Source organism: Triturus cristatus, chromosome 3_2 (genome assembly GCF_964204655.1).
Source record: "Triturus cristatus chromosome 3_2, aTriCri1.1, whole genome shotgun sequence".
Classification (NCBI taxonomy): Eukaryota; Metazoa; Chordata; class Amphibia; order Caudata; family Salamandridae; genus Triturus; species Triturus cristatus.
The window spans coordinates 95,365,971-95,386,052 of record NC_140584.1 but is presented as its reverse complement, the minus strand read 5'-3'; the positions used below and the strand labels follow the sequence as shown (position 1 = coordinate 95,386,052).

General features: G+C 48.1%; 1 protein-coding gene across 1 annotated transcript in view; it reads left to right on the top strand.

Moving 5' to 3' along the window:
* PDIA5 (protein disulfide isomerase family A member 5) overlaps window positions 1–20,082 on the top strand; it is a 796,394-nt gene that overhangs the window by 579,895 nt on the left and 196,417 nt on the right. Inside the window, exon 13 of the mRNA XM_085647317.1 lies at window positions 11,931–12,094. Within this exon, the coding sequence (XP_085503443.1) occupies window positions 11,931–12,094 (164 nt within the window). The remainder of the gene's footprint in view (window positions 1–11,930; window positions 12,095–20,082) is intronic.

Genomic DNA, 20,082 nt, shown 5'->3' with positions numbered 1-20,082 from the left:
AGACACTTATTTACCCATGTCTTCTTCCATTCATCTTTAGCTATACATATATTAAATTTTTTTTTTTTTCTGAAAGACACATATGTCATTAGTGATGTAATATCTGACGTCATCAGCAGCGGATTGCGGTCGCTTGAGTTATAGTTGCCTGCACTAACTATAACGGGGGAATTTCATTGTTTTTTTACGAGGGAAATGCCCAGCTAACTATAACATGTGTGAAACCTATGGTTTTTTAAGTGAATTTGCAAGGTTTTTTAAATGCTAATTCCTAACTATAACGTGTGTGAAACCTATGGTTTTTTCAGTGAATTTGTACGTTTTTTTAAATGCTAAGTTATGTATTTATTAATATATTTTTTTAAACAAAACTTTTTCACGGCGCACCGTGCGCGCGCAGTGGGCACACGGTGCGCTTCGCGCACCGCGCGCCCACTTTACGCAGTTCGTGCCGTGCGCGCACGGAGCGATTCGCGCACCGTGCGCGCACAGTGGGCACGCGGTGCGCTTCACGCACCTCGCGCACACTTTACGCAGTTCGTGCCGTGCGGTGGGCACGGAGCGCTTCGCCCCCAAGGGCCAAATACATTTTTTTTTTTCGAGAAATCGCGGAATGCGCGCACGCTGCGCGAACTTCGCAGAATTTTTTCCGTTTGGGTGGTGCGCGCACTCGGCGATTTTTCGAAGAAAAAAAAAACATTTTTTTTGCCCTTGGGGGTCCTTCTGGGACCCCCTGACCACGGCTAGGGGGTCAGGAACTGTCCACCCTGCCCCCTTTTCACGTTCTCCACATTTGTTTTTCACCCCCTCAGAGTGCGAGAGACAAAATGGCGGCCGACCCTTCCTGGTTTCGACCGATTCGAATGTTTACTAAGATCTAACAACCAATCAGAATTGCGCTCGTGCACGGCAAGGTGCGCGCACCCAGCGCGCACGCTGCGCGCGTACAGATATATATATTGATTTAAATGCTATTTTCTCTAGAAATACTGAGCAGATTTACACCAAACCTGCAAAAGGCACTTCATGGACCCTATGGCTACCTCTCTGCCAAATTTCACGTAATTCTGTTCAGCCGTTCGGGCTGTAGCTGCGACTAAAGTCCCTATGGAAAAATCCATGGGGATAACGCGTTTTGGGACCCCCCCTTTTTCTCGGCCCCCGCTTGACGAATCACCCCGAGACTTTCAGGGTAGGAGCGGAGCGGAGCGCCCCATTAGTTTTGAAAATTTCGCGAGGATTCGTCAATCGGCGCCAAAGTTATTCAAAATAGAATTTTGAGATTTCCTATGGAAACTCGGTCCTAACTATAACTATCTACTGGCAACTGCCAGTAGATTATATATATATATATATATATATATATATATATATATATCTATATATATATTACACGTACGTAATTCTGTCGGCAGATATAATTGCATAATTGATGTTTTAGCAGTCTACATTTTTATTCAGCATTTTTTGAGGTAAAAGTAATTGTATGAACCCTGTTGTCATAACCCGCATTTTTGAGTCAGTATGGCTGGTCTATATTTTTGAGGTCGTTCTTTTCCCTGGATAACGTCTGCTGCCCGCGCGCCTCAAGGTACAACCCGTTGTCCGGAATGTGTGATTGATGACATTCGTTTGGCCTTGTGACCCTGGCCTGCCTTACTGACCTCTGCTCTGTCCGCGAGCATTCGCTCAGCTTTGTGTGTATGAGATGACGCCATCCCCCGTTATTCTTAGATTCAATAACATCCCTTAGGAGTCTTTGGCCCAAGACTGGGAATATCCACGCGTGAAGGCTGATTTTTCATCCTCTTTTCGACCTGCTTACCTACCCCGTCTGGGACAAGCTTCCATAGCCGGTGCTCTTCAGTGTTAAAACTCAAGCTCCTCTCTATAGCACCATTTCAACGAAACAGGTTTAGCAGCGTTATTTTGAAATAAATAAATTGCAAGATAGGATAGCAGCCAAATATAAATCGGTGCTCCCCAAAGTCACACTTCAAAGGTCAACTCGAGCAGTTTTTTTGGGCACGGCATCCCTACGCAGGGCTCACTACATTTCTCTAGTGTTTTCAGGTTCGGTAGAATTCCTAAAACCACATTTCTCCACCAAAGTATCTTCTCCAGATTTCCATGCTTGCTTTTCCCATCTGCGAAAGGATGCTCACGTGCCTGTTGCCTCATGCCATCTCAGTTTATTTGGATTACTCATCAGTTGTTTTCCCAGTTTACATTGTGAGTTTGTTTCCATTGTACTATCAATGCACATAAGGCACCTGTTTTTCTTCCAGACCTCCCTCCTGTTCTTGAACTGGAACACCAAGGCATCTTCTTGAGCAAGGCGACAGGATCAGGCAATCATACCCAGTGTCTTCTCAGTGTAGGTAGTTTGAGGCTTGTAAGATGGTTGTGTTATTATACACTATCACAATTTAAGCAAGGCCTTCTCCTCTGTCACCCTCACTTTGCCTAGTTGGATTTTCAAGGTTCTGACTGTGTGGTGCTTCTAAGCGCAGCATGCCATTATAAATGTGATGTCTTCCTTTAAAACTAAGGAGCTTTGATATGTAAAGGACACGAGCAGGTTAGAAATGGAAGGACCACTAGATTCTTAATATGCACTGAACAAACTAGCACAATCTTTAAATCCAGCCTTTAATATGCCGCGATTAGCCAAATGCTAAACAAAGTCCTCCTTGCCTCAACTTTTGGATCAAGGCTTATCTGTAAATTGTGTTTAGGAATGAAAAAAAACTAGCAGAATGTACGTTATTCATACGAGTCATACAAGTTAAAAGTCAGCAGTGGAAATATGTTCAATTAGGGCAATTAACAAGTTAATTCTTTTTTCAGTTAAATGTTTAGGTTCCCATAATTAAAGGATTTAAGGGATCCTCCACAGACTATTGTGCTATAAATTATTTAAATAGTTTGTGCCTCGTTGAGTCAATTTTAAAATAACAAGAATCCGGGTCAAAGGTTAAGCAGCAAGATGGCCAGATTGTTCTGTGGCAGAGGATCGACTCCTGAGCTATGTTGGTTTCACAGGTAGTTCAAGAAGAAGTAGGCTGGAGATGATGCCCACAGCAGATTTGACTGCCTCGAGGAGCTCCGTAGCTGCTATTGTTGGTGGAGATGAGTTAAGGGAGGATGCAAACTTGAACAAAGTGGCAGAAGTTGCTGATGGAGAGTTGTCTAACACAGATTAAGCTGCAGTAGGTGGATTTTGGCTGCAAAATACTAGAAATGTTCTGAGATGTATCAGACTCTGCCAGAAGGCAAAGTAAGATGTGAGATCAAGGAAAACAATTCTCTTTAAGTTCTGTGGTGGTAGATGAGAAATTCTCTGGAGTGGAAAGACTACAGGATGCCTGGTTATGTTTTCACTGTGCTACCCAATCACGCTGCAGTTTTCTCTCCCCTCCCGGCTGACGCCAGAAGTTACAGTGTACTGTATTCTGTGTCTGAGGCATGAATTGGACACATGCAGATTAGGTCACCGTTCACACCCATGGGGTTTAGATACATAACTCAGTCAATAGTTCTTACCCCATGTTTAATTTTAACATAAAGTCTTAAGACCTAGGCTTCTCATCCTGGACAGTCACTCTACCTGCAGGGCTAGGCAAACTTTCCCTCTCTCAGCAGGCAGGTATATAGGCAGAAGACAGACCATCAGCTCCCCCAGCAGAAATCGCAAGCTTAAGGGGAGACTGGCTGTCCGGTAGACACCAGCCCTAGTTACACAGCTGTTCTTCAGGTACTCTGTGAGCACTCCCTTCCTTGGTTAAGAACGTGGGTTCGGAACAAAATGGGGTGGTTTGAAAGCCACTTTTGTTCACATTTTGCAGACAGCTTGTGAATCCACTGCCTCACACTTCAGAACTGGTTTGGATTGTTTTTGTTTCAAGTGTTCATCTCTAGCTACACTACAAACACAGCCCTTAAGCAAATTTATGTTTATCACAGCAGGTAGCACTAGAACTGTCTCGAAGAAGTAACAGCAATCACATGGGACCCATGAAGTACATTTTCTTCGCCTTGCTGTCCTCAGCTTTTCTGAAGCAGTAATCAGGGACAGACAAAAGGGCAGGCATGGCCTAAAAACATCCTCACCTTGAATAACAAGCTGCAGTCCCATCCTTCACCCAAACCATCTACCAAATGTCGGTGCTCAGAAAGAACTTATTAGCAGCCGCTTGCTTACAGTCTAGATGGAATTTCTAAAGGTATCCCTGATTTCAAACTCCCCACTTCAGTGTCTGCTTCTCCACCCCCAGCCACCGGAATGCAGGTGGTTCACATCCACAATTCCTTATCCTCCATAAAATGCCATACTAAACCAAGGGCATCCAAAATTTCAATACACAATAGATAGATAGATAGATAGATAGATAGATAGATAGATAGATAGATAGATAGATAGTTTGTAAAAACAAATATATATATATATGCCAAGGCCCTAGTCAAGAGGCCACTGCAGCCTGCACCACCCATTACCAGTGCCACCAATAACAGTACCAATACAACTACTAACCATCATCCCACCTTCAAGTGAAACAATTCACGGCCCCAAAGGCAATAAGAGTGGCTTAACAACAGAGGGGCCAGCAGGCCGCCCTCTTCATGACAAAGATAAAAAGCATTGGCATAGCCAATAGGTCTCGCTTTTGGGACCTTATAAGTATTTAGTTATGCAGCACAATATCCTTGGTGCAACAACATCAACTGTTGCATGGCTAAACACTTATAAGGTCCCAAAGGTGAGACCTATTGGCTATGCCAATGCTTGTTTTTGATACGTCATAGCTGACAAGTGTGCTCAGGTCACGTGTGACACCATCAACAGCCCTCTTTTGTACCTAGCATCACCTTGCACAAAGCAGAGGATAGGGCCGCACTAAAACTGGAGCGCTTCCAGTAAGGACACTTATACATTCATCTATATGCGGCAAACTGCTGACAGAAAACAAACATAAACTGATGAATAAGAAAATAGAAAAACATCTAAAAAAAGAAGGCTCCTTAACTCCAGATGATGTTGTTTTCAGGGTAGCTCTTTATTCACCAGTGATCTGTTACGGCTGTAGCGAGGCGCCATTTTAATCTGCTCCTAGAAGCAAAGACCTCTGGGGGCTGTATTTTTTCAGTACTGACGCGGGGAACGCTGCTTCTATGTGTGCCATAAGGTGGGAATGCCCCAGGGAGCTGGTGTCTCAGCCTTTCATCCGCAGATGGAGTGTGTCTTTCTTCACTTTCCGTGGTGACATCCTTCTGTTCCATAAACGTCACTCACATTCCACCAGAGACAAGGCAGCACCCGTAGGTTTCTACAGGCCTGCGTCAATCAGGGACATCTGTGAGGCAGTCACGCGGCCTTACAATCTTGGGTTTCCTCTGTCCCTTGCTCTGTTCTTGCTTTATTGATTTAGTGACAGGTTACTGCCTTTCCAGCAGCATTACCATCTATGTACCAGCACACACCCTGCCTCGTTTTAATCTAACTTAAGTCCCACCCCTGGGCTCCGACCAGTTGGCCACTCCTCACTTACGGTTACTCCTCACTTTATAAACTGAGCAGGACTGAGTTGCTACTTATAAAGGGCAATGAACCCTCAAGGGCGTCTTGGCACTGAAACGGACTCAAAACCACAGACAGAGGAGAAATAACAAAACAGATAAAATGCAAGCCCCTTTACAAATAATTCGGGTGGACAGGGAACTCGGCATCTGCTCCGGGGATTAGTGCATGACATCGTGGTCACAGGTTCAAATCCTGGTGCCTCCACTCAGCCTTTCATCCTTCTGAGGTCAATGAAAATGAGTACTTCTAGATAATAATACATATCTGTCAATAGCTCTTAAAATCGTCAGGAGTAAATGTGCGCTCTACATGCACACCTGTTAGGTTATTTTATTTGTAACGTGTTTAATGGTCGATTTACTTGCGCACTTTACAATCGCATCACAGGTAATGTTTTTTTTCTTCACTACCAGCACTCCCAAAACAATTTATTTGTAAAATAAATACGTCACTATCAGTCGGGGTTGGATCTATTAATTGTAATGTGACTGCGCAGTGGGCATGTTGATAGGTTCAGGCCTGTGCTCTTCCTAGGCGCTATTGCACTGATATACACGGGACCATATGTGCAGGAAGAAGGGACTGGTGGAGCCGGGGTGCTGGTAGAGCAGGGCACGACAACGCTGGCTCTATAGCACCGGAGCCTGCGCTGTCCGGAAACCTCAGACTAAAGTACAGTGGTCCCAGCTGCCTATAGGTACCTGGTAGGGCTGCGACTCTCGCCGGTCGTGACAGCTGAAAAAGACCAATAAAAAGGCAGGATTAGATGGTGCCGCCAGTCCCCGGAGAAGGGGTCCGTGTTATAGGGTGAGGGATGGGACGTTGCGCCCACAGCCCCTTGCCCCAAGGACTCTCTTTGCTGCTATACAACAAAATGGCGGATTTGTCATTACAGAAAAACAGTTGTGCTCAGAAAGTGCGATTTACCCATCACTGAGTCTTGGCTGTTTCCTCGCATACATTACCATCAATGCCCTGCTGGTGTGTGGGAGCGCACGGGGATGGAACCGGTTTCCGCGGCCAAGGGATCGCACCGTTAACGGGGCGAGGTGGAGTGGGACAGGGAATAGGGGGGTATGTTACAGGCACGAGCGCTGGCTGTCCAAAAGTGAACGCCATCTGTTTCCAATTAACGCAATTGCGAGAAAGTCAAATGCAAACAAGCGCAGGCGCGATAATTGGAAACAGATGGCGGCGCTGCTCGCTCCCGAGACACACAGGCTATGGCAGGGGACATTTAAAGATAAGGCAGACATACCCGAGCCTTTGGCCATTTGCGTGCTTTCTTTTGTGGAAGCCTTACGCAATGGCCAATCAAATGCGTGGCAGCAAAAAAAAAAAAACACAAGCAAAGCTCTGGGAGTTGGAAGTCCTATTGCAAGTCCTTACAATAAGCTTTGCAGAGCAGCACATACGAGCTGGCTCAGGCGAGACCTAAAAAGGTCTAATCAGCTATAAATCACAAAACACGGTATGCTGTCACCACTACTGTACGTGCTATCCTGAGGACAGGGACTGTAGTTCTCCACCTGCTATGAGGATATGTTTGGTGCATCCCACTAGGTCACAGGACAGGTCCTGGACCTTGAACTGTCAGAGACAGGCCTAAGCCATTGTGAACAAGTAAGGTTAGCATGATACCAGGGCCAAAATAAAAGTCAGGATACTAGGTTCACATACAATTGGCAATTTTGGGAGGAGAACACACCCATATACAATGCATAGGACATTCCCTTCCCTACAACATGTCACCGCTCTAATGCTGCGGCAGACGAAGTTTAGGTCACAGGTCAGGTGGTCATATCCTGGTATATACCCTTGGCCCTTCAGTTAAGTCGTAAGCAGTTTTGAATTGTGAAAGAAAATCATTGACCATAATCAAGTGGCTCTTAAAGCAACCAATGGGAACTTTCCTTAACTTGGAGATCCTTCACCTTTCCTCAAAAAGGTGGGATAGTGAAGTCCTATAGTATTGTGTTCCATATTTCTTAATGTCCCTCTTCAGGCTGGGTAATCTAGGAACAGCTGATCTTTGCAGACTGTACAATAAATGATTGTCATCGCCCAATCAACTTTTTCCCCAGTTTTTAATCTTCCTAGGGAAATGACTCTCTAGACAAAAGCCACACCCACTCCCTGTCTGCATGAGGTCCCAATTACCCACTCCTGAGAGAACAAACATTACTGCTGATTGGAGGTTTCTAGGAGACGTCCTGCCTTCTCACTCTGTAATTTCGAGAGAAACATTTAAATCTTATTAGAGGAAAAGAATAATCTGAATCCTGGTGATTGATGTCAACTGATAAGTTTAAGTCTCATGCAGTGGTTTGAATGAGCCAAATGCAGAACGCTGCGTAGTATCAGAGCTTAATTAATGAAACCAAACCGCAAGCTAATATTTAACTAGCAACCACGGAGATAAAATGCAAGATCCCTTTGTTTCTGAACTTCCGCCCTGTGAATTTGGGGAGAGTGGAAGGCCTCTGCTTGATTTAAAAGATCAAGGTCTGCTACCTGGTTAAACTGTGGGTCTAGTATGAAAGTAACTTGCCTCTTTTTAGCCAGGTGAAGTAAGTCTTAGTTGTAACCTGGGTAAAGAGTGAGGGGAAAAATGTGATTGTATAAAGTTTATTATGTAACAATGAGTGTTTCATAATTCTTTGTGCTCAGTGGCGGCTCGCAGAGGGATTGCTGCGGGGCAGTGGGGCAGGGTGGGGGTAGTGGACTCGAACATACGACGGACAGGAGTAAAGTAATTAACTAAATAAAACTATTTACCTTGCACTCGCTGCATTGCTAACTCGGCGATGCAGCGAGCGTAAGGTAAATAGTTTTATTTACTTCTTTTACTCCAGTCCGTCGTATGTCCGAGTCCACTACCCCCCACCCTGCCCCTCCCCACCGCCCGCAGCACTCCCTCTGCGAGCCGCCACTGTTTGTGCTCCAGAACTGTATATTCCATTGATATCTTAACTTTGGCCCTCCCACACCCACTGAAAGCATACTACCCTGTCAATGGCAGTTTTATTACACAGCCTTTCCCCACAGGGTGTGCCTGATGAGTCACACTCCCCCTCCATGCATAGTGTATGTTATGTTTTCTCTTGTCTTCTGTGTAGTAATATTATTGTTGATAGATGCAGGGTTGGGGATTGGTTATAAACATTTTCATTGGGTTGCTTGTTCATTTGCTGTATGGCACAGGCTCAATAAACAAGATTGAATATATCGCTGTTTCACATGAAGTATTGCCTCTGTTGGCTGAAAGCTCTAGCCTAGCAATAAACGACACAGACATAAATATAGCACTGGCACCATGCTTTGACATATTTTTGAACCACTTAAATGATGGTCAAGATATTGTGTATATCAATGTGGTTCTTATCTGGCTTTAAATAAGGGTTTTTGTGTGTTGGCGAAATGGTACCTGTTTGGAAATATCTGAAATAGAAAATGTTAGAAAGGGGACACAGACTTGTACTGCAGGAGCTTGAGATCAATTTGTGCCGTCTCGCTACAAAGAGCATTGTAACCGATACTTTGACGTGTGCTTGGTATGGACTTTGGGTCTGCCCACCTGCTCATTGTTGGATAGCTTCTTTTTACGTATTTCCATTCCCTGCTTTTGATAAAAGGGCTTTTTTCCCTATTCTTTTGTTTGTGCTGCTCCAGGAACATTTAGGTTTAATCCGCTATTTGATTGCTTTTGTCTATTTTTCTTCATGCAAATTTCCCTGGTATTTCTTCTTAAGCGCTTAATGTGATTTCATGTCCTGCTTCTTTCTCTGCCTGACTCTGTTTCCCTCTCCCAGCCTCTTGCTTACCCCAATCCTGCCTTCACACTCATCCTTGGTGCACCTACCTCCATATCACTTTCTCCCCTTCTCTCACTCCATCCCTCCACCTACCCTCCTAATCGATCAAAACTCAGCACTGCAGGCACTCAGAGGCTCTCTATCCCTTTACATCACTCTCTCCTTCCACACCTCTCTCTCCTTCCTGCCTGCAGATTGCTGCTGCTAGAATTGGCCAAACTCATTTTAGTTGAAAATATTCACGCAAATCACTTGCATTGGACCTGGCCATTTTGCAGGGTATCCCATGATTTTTGCCTTCTGTTACTGACCTAGTTTCTGTTGGCACTGGGGCTCTGTGCACTCTTATCCTGCTTCCTCCAACATGGTAAAATTGGACTGCACCTAATTGGCATTTTAATTACCTTGCAAGTCCCCAGCACAACATGTAGGCAGGGCCTGTAAATTAAATGCTGCTATTGGGCCTGCAGCACTCATTGTGCCACCCACTAAGTAGACTTTTAAAACACGTCTCAGTCCTACCACTGGAGCCTGAAGTGCAGTTCTAAACTGTCATTTCGACCTCCTGGCCAAATAAACCTTTTGCCAGGCCTAAACCTTCCTTTTTAGATACATATAAGTAACCCCTAAGGTAGGCCCTATAGGCTCATAGGGCAGGGTACATTGTATTTAAAAGGCAGAACATGTATATGTAAGTTGTTCATGTCCTGACAGTGAAAAACTCCTAAAGTCATTTTCATTGTTGTAAGGCCTCTCTCTCCCATTGACTAACTCTAGGGAACCTTATTGTGTTTTATAAGTGCTACCTCCAGATTGGGAGCAGAAATAGATAAGCTGTTTTCACTCAATTTTTTTAAAATTTAAAATCCTCTTTAATGGTGAAGTCAAACCTTAAGTTACAATTCTGAAAATGCCACTTCTACAAAGTTGTCATTTTCTTGGCTTAATCGTTTGTATCTTCTGCCAGTGTCTTGGGTCCATGACTGTAAATGGTTCTGCTATGGGCGTTTGTGTATTGCTTCCATACAGTATCACAAAGGGGTGGTTAGATGTGGACAGAATGCACCAACCTGGCGGAGGGGTTGTACCCAGCCCCACTTACTGTTCAAATAGCTTTGCCTCCTGTACACACAAAGGAATCTGACACCAGGCATGCCCTGCCTTTTGCCACTCCCATGCAGTTTGGAACATTGACTGTGGAATACCTTTCCAGAACCAGATGTGGGGGTAGGACGGGAGTCTACCCCCACACAAAGGTTGGAATCTGGTATAATTATCATCATAACTTTCCTGGACCTATGGAAGTTACAGAATGGGGACTGCCATGCTGCCAGAGGACTCCCCTGCTGCTTGAATGACTGCCATGCTGTCTCAGAAGGAAAATTAGACATGCTTGCCTTCATTCCAGGCTACACAGAGTAACTCCAAAACTCAGTTGGCTGACCTCCTGTGTGTGCTAAAGGGACACAACAAACTCAAGAGTTCTCCCTGTAACTGCCCAGCTGACTGAGAATTGGCCTGTTGACAGTGAAACTGTCACCCCTGACAATCGCCAACGAGAAGCTCAGGTGAGACCTGCTCTTCATGCCTTCAATGACGGTCCACGGCCTTCGGCAAAGCGAGACCTGCACTTTGTGGTACAGCAGCAACAGCCTTCGAAGACTGGCAAAGCAAAACTACAGCAACAAACATCCACAACGTTCAACTGGCAGTTCGCACTACAACAACAGTCCTCCAACAACGCAGTCTCTTCCACTGTGAATAGAATTCTTCACGTCGGGCTTAGAATGTAACTTTTCAGCTGTACTAATCTGGTCCTTGTACCCAACCTACGAAGATTCCATCGAGGTCAGCCTAAACTTGTGACTTTCTTCCGGTCTACTCAGCCAGATGACCGCGAGTAGTGCTTTGTGCATGTAGGTGCTGTTTATATACAAAAAATATATAATTAAATTGCATATCTCCAGTTCTACTGATTCGATTTTGGTTATTCTAGTATCATTTCACTAATTAAAATATACTCTATTTTCCTAAATTGGTTTGCGATTTTTCCTATGTTGTGTTTTCACTTCATTACTCTTTGTGTGTTGCATATATACTGTGCACATTGCCTTTGAGTTAAGCCTGACTGGTTTTGTGCCAAGCTCTACCAGAGGGTTAAGCACAGGTTAATTTAGTGTGGTTCACCCTGACAAGGATTGTGGTTGTTGCTTCCACCCCTTCAACCAATAAACTGATTTCTTACAACTTGCTTTCACACATGCTCTGCTAGGTGGAAGAGGATGGTGCTATCTACTTGTTGTGAGATGACCTGTGAACTGAGGTGTTATAGTTGCTTCATATTCAGCAAAATCAACTTTGTTATTGCAGTTACATTCTTTTAGAATAAGCATAAAAGTACATATGCTTTTGTATGTATTGTGAACCTCTTTGCTTTAGTGTTTTATGACAGAAACAATGTTGTAAGATTGTTTGGCAAGTATGGAATGTCTCAGTGTTTTGCTTAGAGTAAGGGTTGTTATCTCCCACCCCAGGTTCATGGAGTCTTGGCAGCAGTTGATGCCACTGTGCACAGAGGGCTGGCTGAGAGATTTCAAATCACTGGGTTTCCCACTGTGAAATACTTTGAGGATGGAGAAGAAAAGTACACACTGCCGCATCTCAGGTCACAGAAGAAGATTGTTGAGTGGCTGATGAAGTAAGTTTAATGAGACTCGTATTGGAAGCCAGATCTTGGCCCAAATGTCAACTTTCAATTCGTGTTGGAACGGATGTATTTTTGAGACTTTGTGTTCCAAGTAAAACCATAAGCTAAGAAAATAATTCAGAGTGGAAATGATCATAAAAATGGGAATTTGTTATGCTTTAGTTGGACATGTTATTTTTATTATAGTTTTCTTTGTGCTTTACACTTGTGTGCTCCTTTAAGAGAAGCCTTAACTCTAAGGTAATTTGTGAATTTCTCATATTTACAGAGCTTGTTAGTAAATGTATTCACTTTTACATTTGTGGAATTGGTTAACATGGTTCGTGGTACAGAAATGCAGGGGATACGGGTGCCAGCACCTTCTGTGGGACACTGGGACTCGAGACCCAGAAATATTTTAGCTGAGGGGCTTATGAAAGCGCACCAAAGCCTGGGCTCTGCTCTGGAGCAAAGGCACCAGCAGTGAGACTTCTAACGTTTCATTCAGAAAGTTCAGTTGCTGCTGCAGCTCAGCAGTGTGACTACAGATGCGTGCTGTTGTAGGTAGTGCTTTAACATAGACTCCATGCTACAGGGGGATTTGACTGTGGTGGCAGTAACGTTTTCAGGAAGCCCCACTCTTTCAGACGAGTGTGCATATCTGCCCAATAGAACTGAGACTCTGTCATCTGCACATGTAATGCAATTTCCGCCCTCACAACTTTACTAAATAACCATTGGTTGGTTCCTAAAATGAAGACTGAAAAATTCACAAACTATTTCCCTGTAATTTTTTTTTTTTACTTTTCTTTTTAAATAACAGATTTAAATGATCTTTCGTAGTACCAAATGGGCCAGGCCCCACCAGCAGCATACAGTTGAAATGCATAGTGTAAAGACTTTAGGTACTGAAAATTTTCACCCCAGCAGGTCTGCAGAACATCAGACCCGAAACAGCCCCCCCACCCCCTCCCCCAACCACGCACCATACATACCATCCAAAATGTAATACAAACACCTCAAAGAAGTTCCAGTCGATGTGTGAATGCTTCTAGCACATTAAATCGGTAAATCATTTACCACAAGCCATTCAAGAGGATCCCGGATTACTGGCTGCGTTAGTAAGGACAAATCGATACCCAGATATTTGGCCCACCTGGCCCAGATCTTCCCATGATTTTGTGGACAGCCCCTCACCTGAAACCCCGCAATCTCCGCAGACAGGCACCTATCCATGGCCTTTTTCCAATTCGCTACACATGGTGGGGATGTAGCCTTCCAGTGTTGTGCAGTGTCCCGCGTTTGCCAATGTAAGACCCAAGAACAGGTGTCTTTTATATCTGTTCCCCCAATGTCTTCCGTACTGTGAAGGAGTGTCAGTCTAGGGTCTGCAGGAATGTCCCATACCAATACCCGCCCCATGCAAGACAGGACGCCCAACCAGAAGTGTTGCAGTGCCCCACAGCTCCATACCATTTGATGAAACTACCCCACGTCCGAGTCACTGCGGAGGCAGGTAGGGGACTGAATGGCCCCCATCTTCCAGAGGCGGAGGCATGTGGAAAATATCCTGTGGAGATACTTAAATTGGATCAGCCTGTATCTAGTGGAGACTGCAGAGTACCTGGGGCTAGCCAGCGCCTCGGCCCAGTCGTCATCAGTCAAAGCCGGCAAGTCAACCTCCCATGCCGCTCGGGTCCGATGTATCGTGGTCTTGGAGTGTGTGGTGAGCGTTTGATATATTTGCCGAATTTTGTGGGCCCCCAAATCACCCATCAACAGTCGACCCTGCAACGGATGAAACTCGGGTAGAGAAGTGAGACGCCATATCAGGGGGAACGGGGCATGGCAAAGCTGTAAATACCTATGGAACTGTGATTTGTGAAGGTCGAAATCTTCCTGCAACCTCTGGAAGGACTTAAGCGTTGACCCCTGCATAACATCCCCAAGAGTGGATATCCCAATATCGTCCCACCTACAAAAGCCCACTAGTGACGAGACAGGCCGGAGGTGTGATCCCTGCCAGAGGGGAGTATCCCGGGTCAGCATACCCCATCATCCCATAGACCGGACCACCCGCCTCCATAACTGGATAACTGTCCGGCAGGCCGGAGGAAGTGCCTCCAAGGACGAGCTGCTGTACAGGAGGTGGAGCAGCGAGGTGTCCTCCATGAAGAGCCTCTCCACGGCATAGGCCGGGTTCCCCTTGGGAACCATACCACCATTCATTAATGACCAGGAGCTGCGAAGCCCAGTAATATGCCCGTACATCGGCCGCCGCAATCCCACTGCAGTACGTAGACTGGATACACGTCTCAAGCGCCACCCGGATAGCACCCCCCTGCCAGAGGAACCTATTCAGGAGTGCATTCATTTGGGGGAACCACGACGGGGGGATAAGATACGGATTATTCTGCAGCCGATATAATATGCACAGTAAAGACACCATTTTGAAAATGGCGGACCTACCGTATAGCGAAAGGGGTCGATGAGACCACACCGCCGTCTCATCGCGGACCGCAGGGAGCAGCGGGGCGACATTGCGTGACCAAGCCTCGTTAGGACACCGTGTGATATAGACCCCGAGGTACTTGAAGCCCGCGTCTGCAATGATTAGTTGCGAGGCCCTGGCCTGACTCCTCTGCTCACGCATATGGGTACAGAATATATTTGGACGGGTTAGCGCAAAGCCCAGAAGTCTCACCAAAAATCCGCAGGATTTGGAGCACACGTGGCCCGTAGTCCCAGGGATCCGAGATAAAGAACAGGGCATCGTCCACATATAGCGCGATCCTGTCCAAACACTCCGGCGACCAGTCCAGTCCTTAGAGGACAGCGTCTCGGCACACCCACGCGGCTAATTGCTCGATCGCCAAGGCAAATAAAAAGAGAGGAGAGGGGCCCCCTTGTCTCATTCCCCTGCGGATGGGGTAGGGGGCCGAGCAGTGTCTGGCCGTACGAACCGATGCAGTAGGGTCTGTATATAATAATTTCACATAGGCCCTGAAGCGGGGTCCCAGGTTGACAGCCTCCAAGAGTTAAAAAAGATAGGTCCAGCTCAATGAGTCAAAGCCTAATCTATGTCTGCCAGTAGGACCGCCGCTGGGCGTCCCAAACATTGAGTTTCCGCCACTGAGTTGTGGGCCCGTCTGATATTGTGTCTGGTGGAGCGTTGTGGCATAGAGCCAGCCTGATCTGGATGTACCAGATCCTGGATACACATGCGTAGACGGTCGGCCAGAACCTTCCCTAGCAGTTTAGGCTCAAAATTCAACAAGGAGATGGGGTGATACGAACCCGGGTCTTCCGGAGGGCGGCCCGGTTGGAGGAAAACTACGATTACGGCGTGTCACCAGTCTGGGTGCAGGATATACTGCTCCGCAGCCTCGTGTAGCGCCTTAAGCAAATCGGGTCCAAGAGTCCCAACGTGCGGGCGCAGGAAGTCACATGAGAACCTGTTGGGGCTCGGTGCGCGCCCGGGGTGGGTATTGGATAATGCCGCCTGCAGCTCGTTGAGGGATATGGGTGCGACCAGGGCGTCGCGCTGCGCATCTGAAAGGTGCCTGGGAGGAATATCTGTAAAAAAATCATCTATATCGGATTCAACAATTACCTCGCATTCCTCATAAAGCGCCGTGTAAAAATTAGGAAAGGCCTGAACCACAGCCTCTGGGTAGGCGCACATGTCGCCATCCGGGGACCTCAGTAGGGGGACCGGAGTCGGGGACGCCCTGACCTGGCAAAGCCTATGGAGCATCTGGCTGGACTTATCGCCCCATTGATATAGTCTGTATTGGGTTGCCATCCAGGCCTCTTTAGCACTATCCGTAAGCAGCTGATGGAGCTGCTGCTGAACATGCAGCATATTACGACGGGCAGTGGGGTCCGAGCCCTCCACCACTTGAGATTGCAGATGGACCTGACGGTCCTCCAGGTCCCGTATCTGTGTCAGGCGACACTGCTTCTCCCCGTGCGATAGCTAATGTCTCCCCCCCCCCCCCTAATTGTGGGCCTAAAAGCTTCCCAAAGAGTGACCTGGGACAGGGAAGTTTCGGCACTGAAACTAAAATAGTCGGCGATTGCCAGATGTAGCATTTCCTGATACTCGTCACTGCAGAGCAGCCACGGTGACATACGCCACCGATAGGGGGCTCAACAAGTCCGCAAGCGCAGCTTGAGTTGAACCGGCGAATGTTCGGAGAGACCCCGAGGCAGGATAGATGTGTGTGTTACTCTGTGTATATAGCTGTGTGGGAGGAACAGATAGTCCAAGCGCGAAAGGGTAGGGTGAACTGACGATGCATATGTGAACCCGGCTTCTGAGGGATGAAAGGCCCGCCATGAGTCCGCCCAGCCCAGTGTATGTGCCAGTGTCTGCAATTTGGATCTGGGGGTGTTATATCTGGCAGCTGAGCCCGCCACCTATCTAAGGGAGTCATAATGTCGTTCCAGTCTCCACCCAGTATCGTCAGGCCACCCGGGAGATCCCCCTAGAGCTGTGTCAGTTTGTCCATGAATGTCTGACCGAGTGGGGGTGGGGCGTACACACTCCCAATTGTGATCTGTTCACCAGCTATCCTGCCTGAGATAACCGTAAAACATCCACCAGTGTCCAACCAGTGCTGTGTAACCTGGATCGGCACTCTGCGGTGGATGAGAACCGCCGTACCTAGCGCTCCCCTGGTGAAGCCTGAGTGATACACCGTGGCGAACCCATAATGGGAGAGGCAAGGGGCTTTAGTGCCTAGAATATGTGTCTCCTGCAATAGTAGGATGTTGGCCGAGTAGCGTTTTGCCAGATGGAACACCGCCCCGTGCTTAACCCTATTCAGTAAACCCCGCACATTCCAGATGAGAATGTTGAGTTCGCCCAGCGGAGAGTTAGCTGTGGTGTGGGCCATTCCTGGTTCTCATAGCGTGTACTGCTAGACGATGTACTAGTGACTGAGCAAGGTATTGTGTGCATGGTGCGTAAAACATAGAATTAACAACAAACAACCCCCCATGACCCACCTGCCTCCCCCACCCCCATACGCCAAGAACAAGGATTATTTCTCACGGTGGAAGCTCGTCCCAGACCCCAAACATGATGACCCAAGCGGTTCCTCCAATGGTATTCCCCCCCCCCCCCCCCCCCCCACCCAACATTACCCAAAACAATCAGGGCGTGCTAAGTCCGACACTCTCCAGGGCTGGTGAGAAAGACCCCAACCATAGAATCAGGAGCAACCCAGCAGGGGGCCACCGCCTGCGTCTTCGCCCATCAATTGAAGAAGAACAGTATATGAGGAGTCCGTACGCCCAAGCTACCCCAGTCTCCGGGGCCTTTCTGGTTCTGGGCACGCCAGTTGGATCGAGATCTATTGCACCTCGTAGCAGTGTCCCTGCCCTGCCGACCGCTCCGGTGCGAGCCCTGGGAGGAGTACGAGTCTATAGGTGGTGGCGAATGAGGCTTGAGGTTGCATCGTTCATCAGTCCACACGAAGACCTCCTCCGGGGTGTCAAAGAAGGTTTTGGAATTGTAGATCATTTTCCATTCCATTTATAAACTTTATTTCGGCCGCAAAGGCCATAAAAGTACACATAAAATATAACAACATACAATTCATCATTACACAATAATAAAAAATTTTTTTTTAAAATGCAGGACGATAGAATCAAAATTGTACTTAGTATACAATAAAAGTACATGAAATGCATTAATGCCTGTTACTTAATTACAATAATTTCTGCGTTTGATCCACATGGCATTTAAAAAACGGGAGACTGCAAAAACAATCGGAGGGTGGGTGTCATATTTCAATACTCTTAAGGCATTTTCGCACTCTCTAAATCCCAGATAATTTTCAACTGGGCAGGGAACAGCAGCGGGTAGGATAAGTTCAATTGTCAAAGTCGTCACTTGGCCGCCACAAAGGACTGGTGCTGCTGCTGAACCAGCCTAGTATAGTCCGGGAAGACCATGATGGGATGAGATTTAAAGACCATTTTGTCCTTATGGAGAATGCCATACCGAAGGATGGCATCCTGATCGGCGTAGTTGAGGAGCCGGGCGATCACTGGCCTCGTACGCTCCCCAGGTGGCGGCTTCTTGGTCACGGCGCGGTGGGCTCTCTCGATCACGAAGCATGAGGAACTGTCCTCAGGCGGCAGCAGCGCCTTCAGCCAGCCCGAGATGAAGTTATCCATGGACGTTCCCTCGCAGCCCTCCAGAAAACCCACTAAGCGGACATTGTTGCGGATGGCCCTACCTTCTGCATCCTCGACCCGTGCCGTCAGCTCCCGGGAAATCATGGCAAGTTTGTCTACCTTCTGCTGGAGGGTGGATACTGAGTCTTCCACAGTGGAGACCCTTGTCTCTGCTTCGGTGATCCGATCCACCCCCTTTCCGAAGATCTTGTTGGAGAAACAACACCTCCGAGCCCACGGCCCAATGTGGGCCTCGAGGGCTGTCCGCAGCTGATTAATTGCCGCCAGCAGCATCGCCGTGTCGGAGGCAGACCCTCTGCAGCTTCCTTCCCAGCGGGGACGGAGGTGTAGTTATCCATGGTGCTCTGTTTGGAAGCCGCCGCACCATGTCTATCTTTGCCCATGGCGGCTGAGGGAGCAAAGCACAGGAGCCCGCACCAGGCCAGTCCCAACCGCAGGCAGGAAAAGTGGGGAAGACAACAGAAGATAGGTGAGCGACAGCAGCGGCGAGAATTCGACCACCCCGGGTCCAAGCGTAGGGCTCTGCCCTGGCGTCCCCAACAGTCACACTCCCCAGGGCCCCCAGTGAATATACGGGACCAGCTTCTCAATATCCCATATGAGCTGGAAAGGGACCGCAGCCAGTGCAGCCCAAGCGCCGCTGGAGGCTCCCGCAGGGGGCGGCTAGTAGAGGATGGCGGTTAGTCCATCGAGGCAAGAGTTTCTCAGTCCCGGGTCTGGGCCCACCAACGTCCGCACCCACGTGAGCTCTGGGCGGCACCCAGAAGAAGCCCACCGAGTCCCCAAGTGATCCGGGATGGGCCGCTGCCAGAATCCCGGTGCAGCAGAATGGAGTCTCACCGGACAAGAGGGGCGACAGCTGACAGCACAGTCCGGACACGCACCACCCCAAGGCCGCACGCCACCTCCAGGTTACGCACGTTACACCACCTCCACCTGGGAACGGGCACAGGGGCAACAGCGGGGCACCACACAGCAAATTCCAGGTGCCGGGAGGGACCCCACCGGCCAGGCTCTGAGTTCACTCGTGGCACTGGCACCCCAGCAGGGGGCGTTCGCTCAGGAATGTCCACACAGGATGATTGCCGCCGCGGACCCAGGTCTCCTGGTGTACTCCCACGTGATATCACTCACAGGGTGAAGAGCTGCAGTCTGAGGACCGGACGATCAGTCACTTAGGGCTCACGGGACAATCCCAGCGATGCAGGCAACTTCAGGCGCCGGGTCTCGACCTGACCCAGAGCTTCCTCTATGTAGGGTCCGGCGCTTGGAAAGGTGGGGGGATGGGCCACACAAATGCATCTTAACGGCACCGCAGGCCGTCTGCCCGATCCAGTCCCTCACAGCCGCCCACGTGGTCCGGTGAGCGCCGCACACCAACCCGGGCAACACAGGGCAGGGCAGCCGCCTCCGATGTAGTCTCCCTCAGCAGCCGCAGTCTACAGCAGGCTCTCACAGCCCGCGGCCCAGTGCGCGGCCGTCGCCAATCGGGCACAGCTCCTGGTCTCTGCGGCACTCCGTCACTGCCAACCGCAGCCGGAAGGGTCTCAGGGTGTTTCTCGACGAGTGACCCGCGGTGGCGGCAACAGGGGTCATGATATTTAAGGATATGTGCCCCGAGAAGGGGCGAACCGGCGGAGCTCTAGAGAGACTCGTCTGCCATGTTCGGCTCCTCAGCCACCCCTCCTTTTTTTTTTTTTAAACTTTTTTACATACTTTTTATGTGACCCATTGTCATGTATGACAACTTACCACTCCTTACTTTTCAGACACCAGCATGCTGCGCTTTG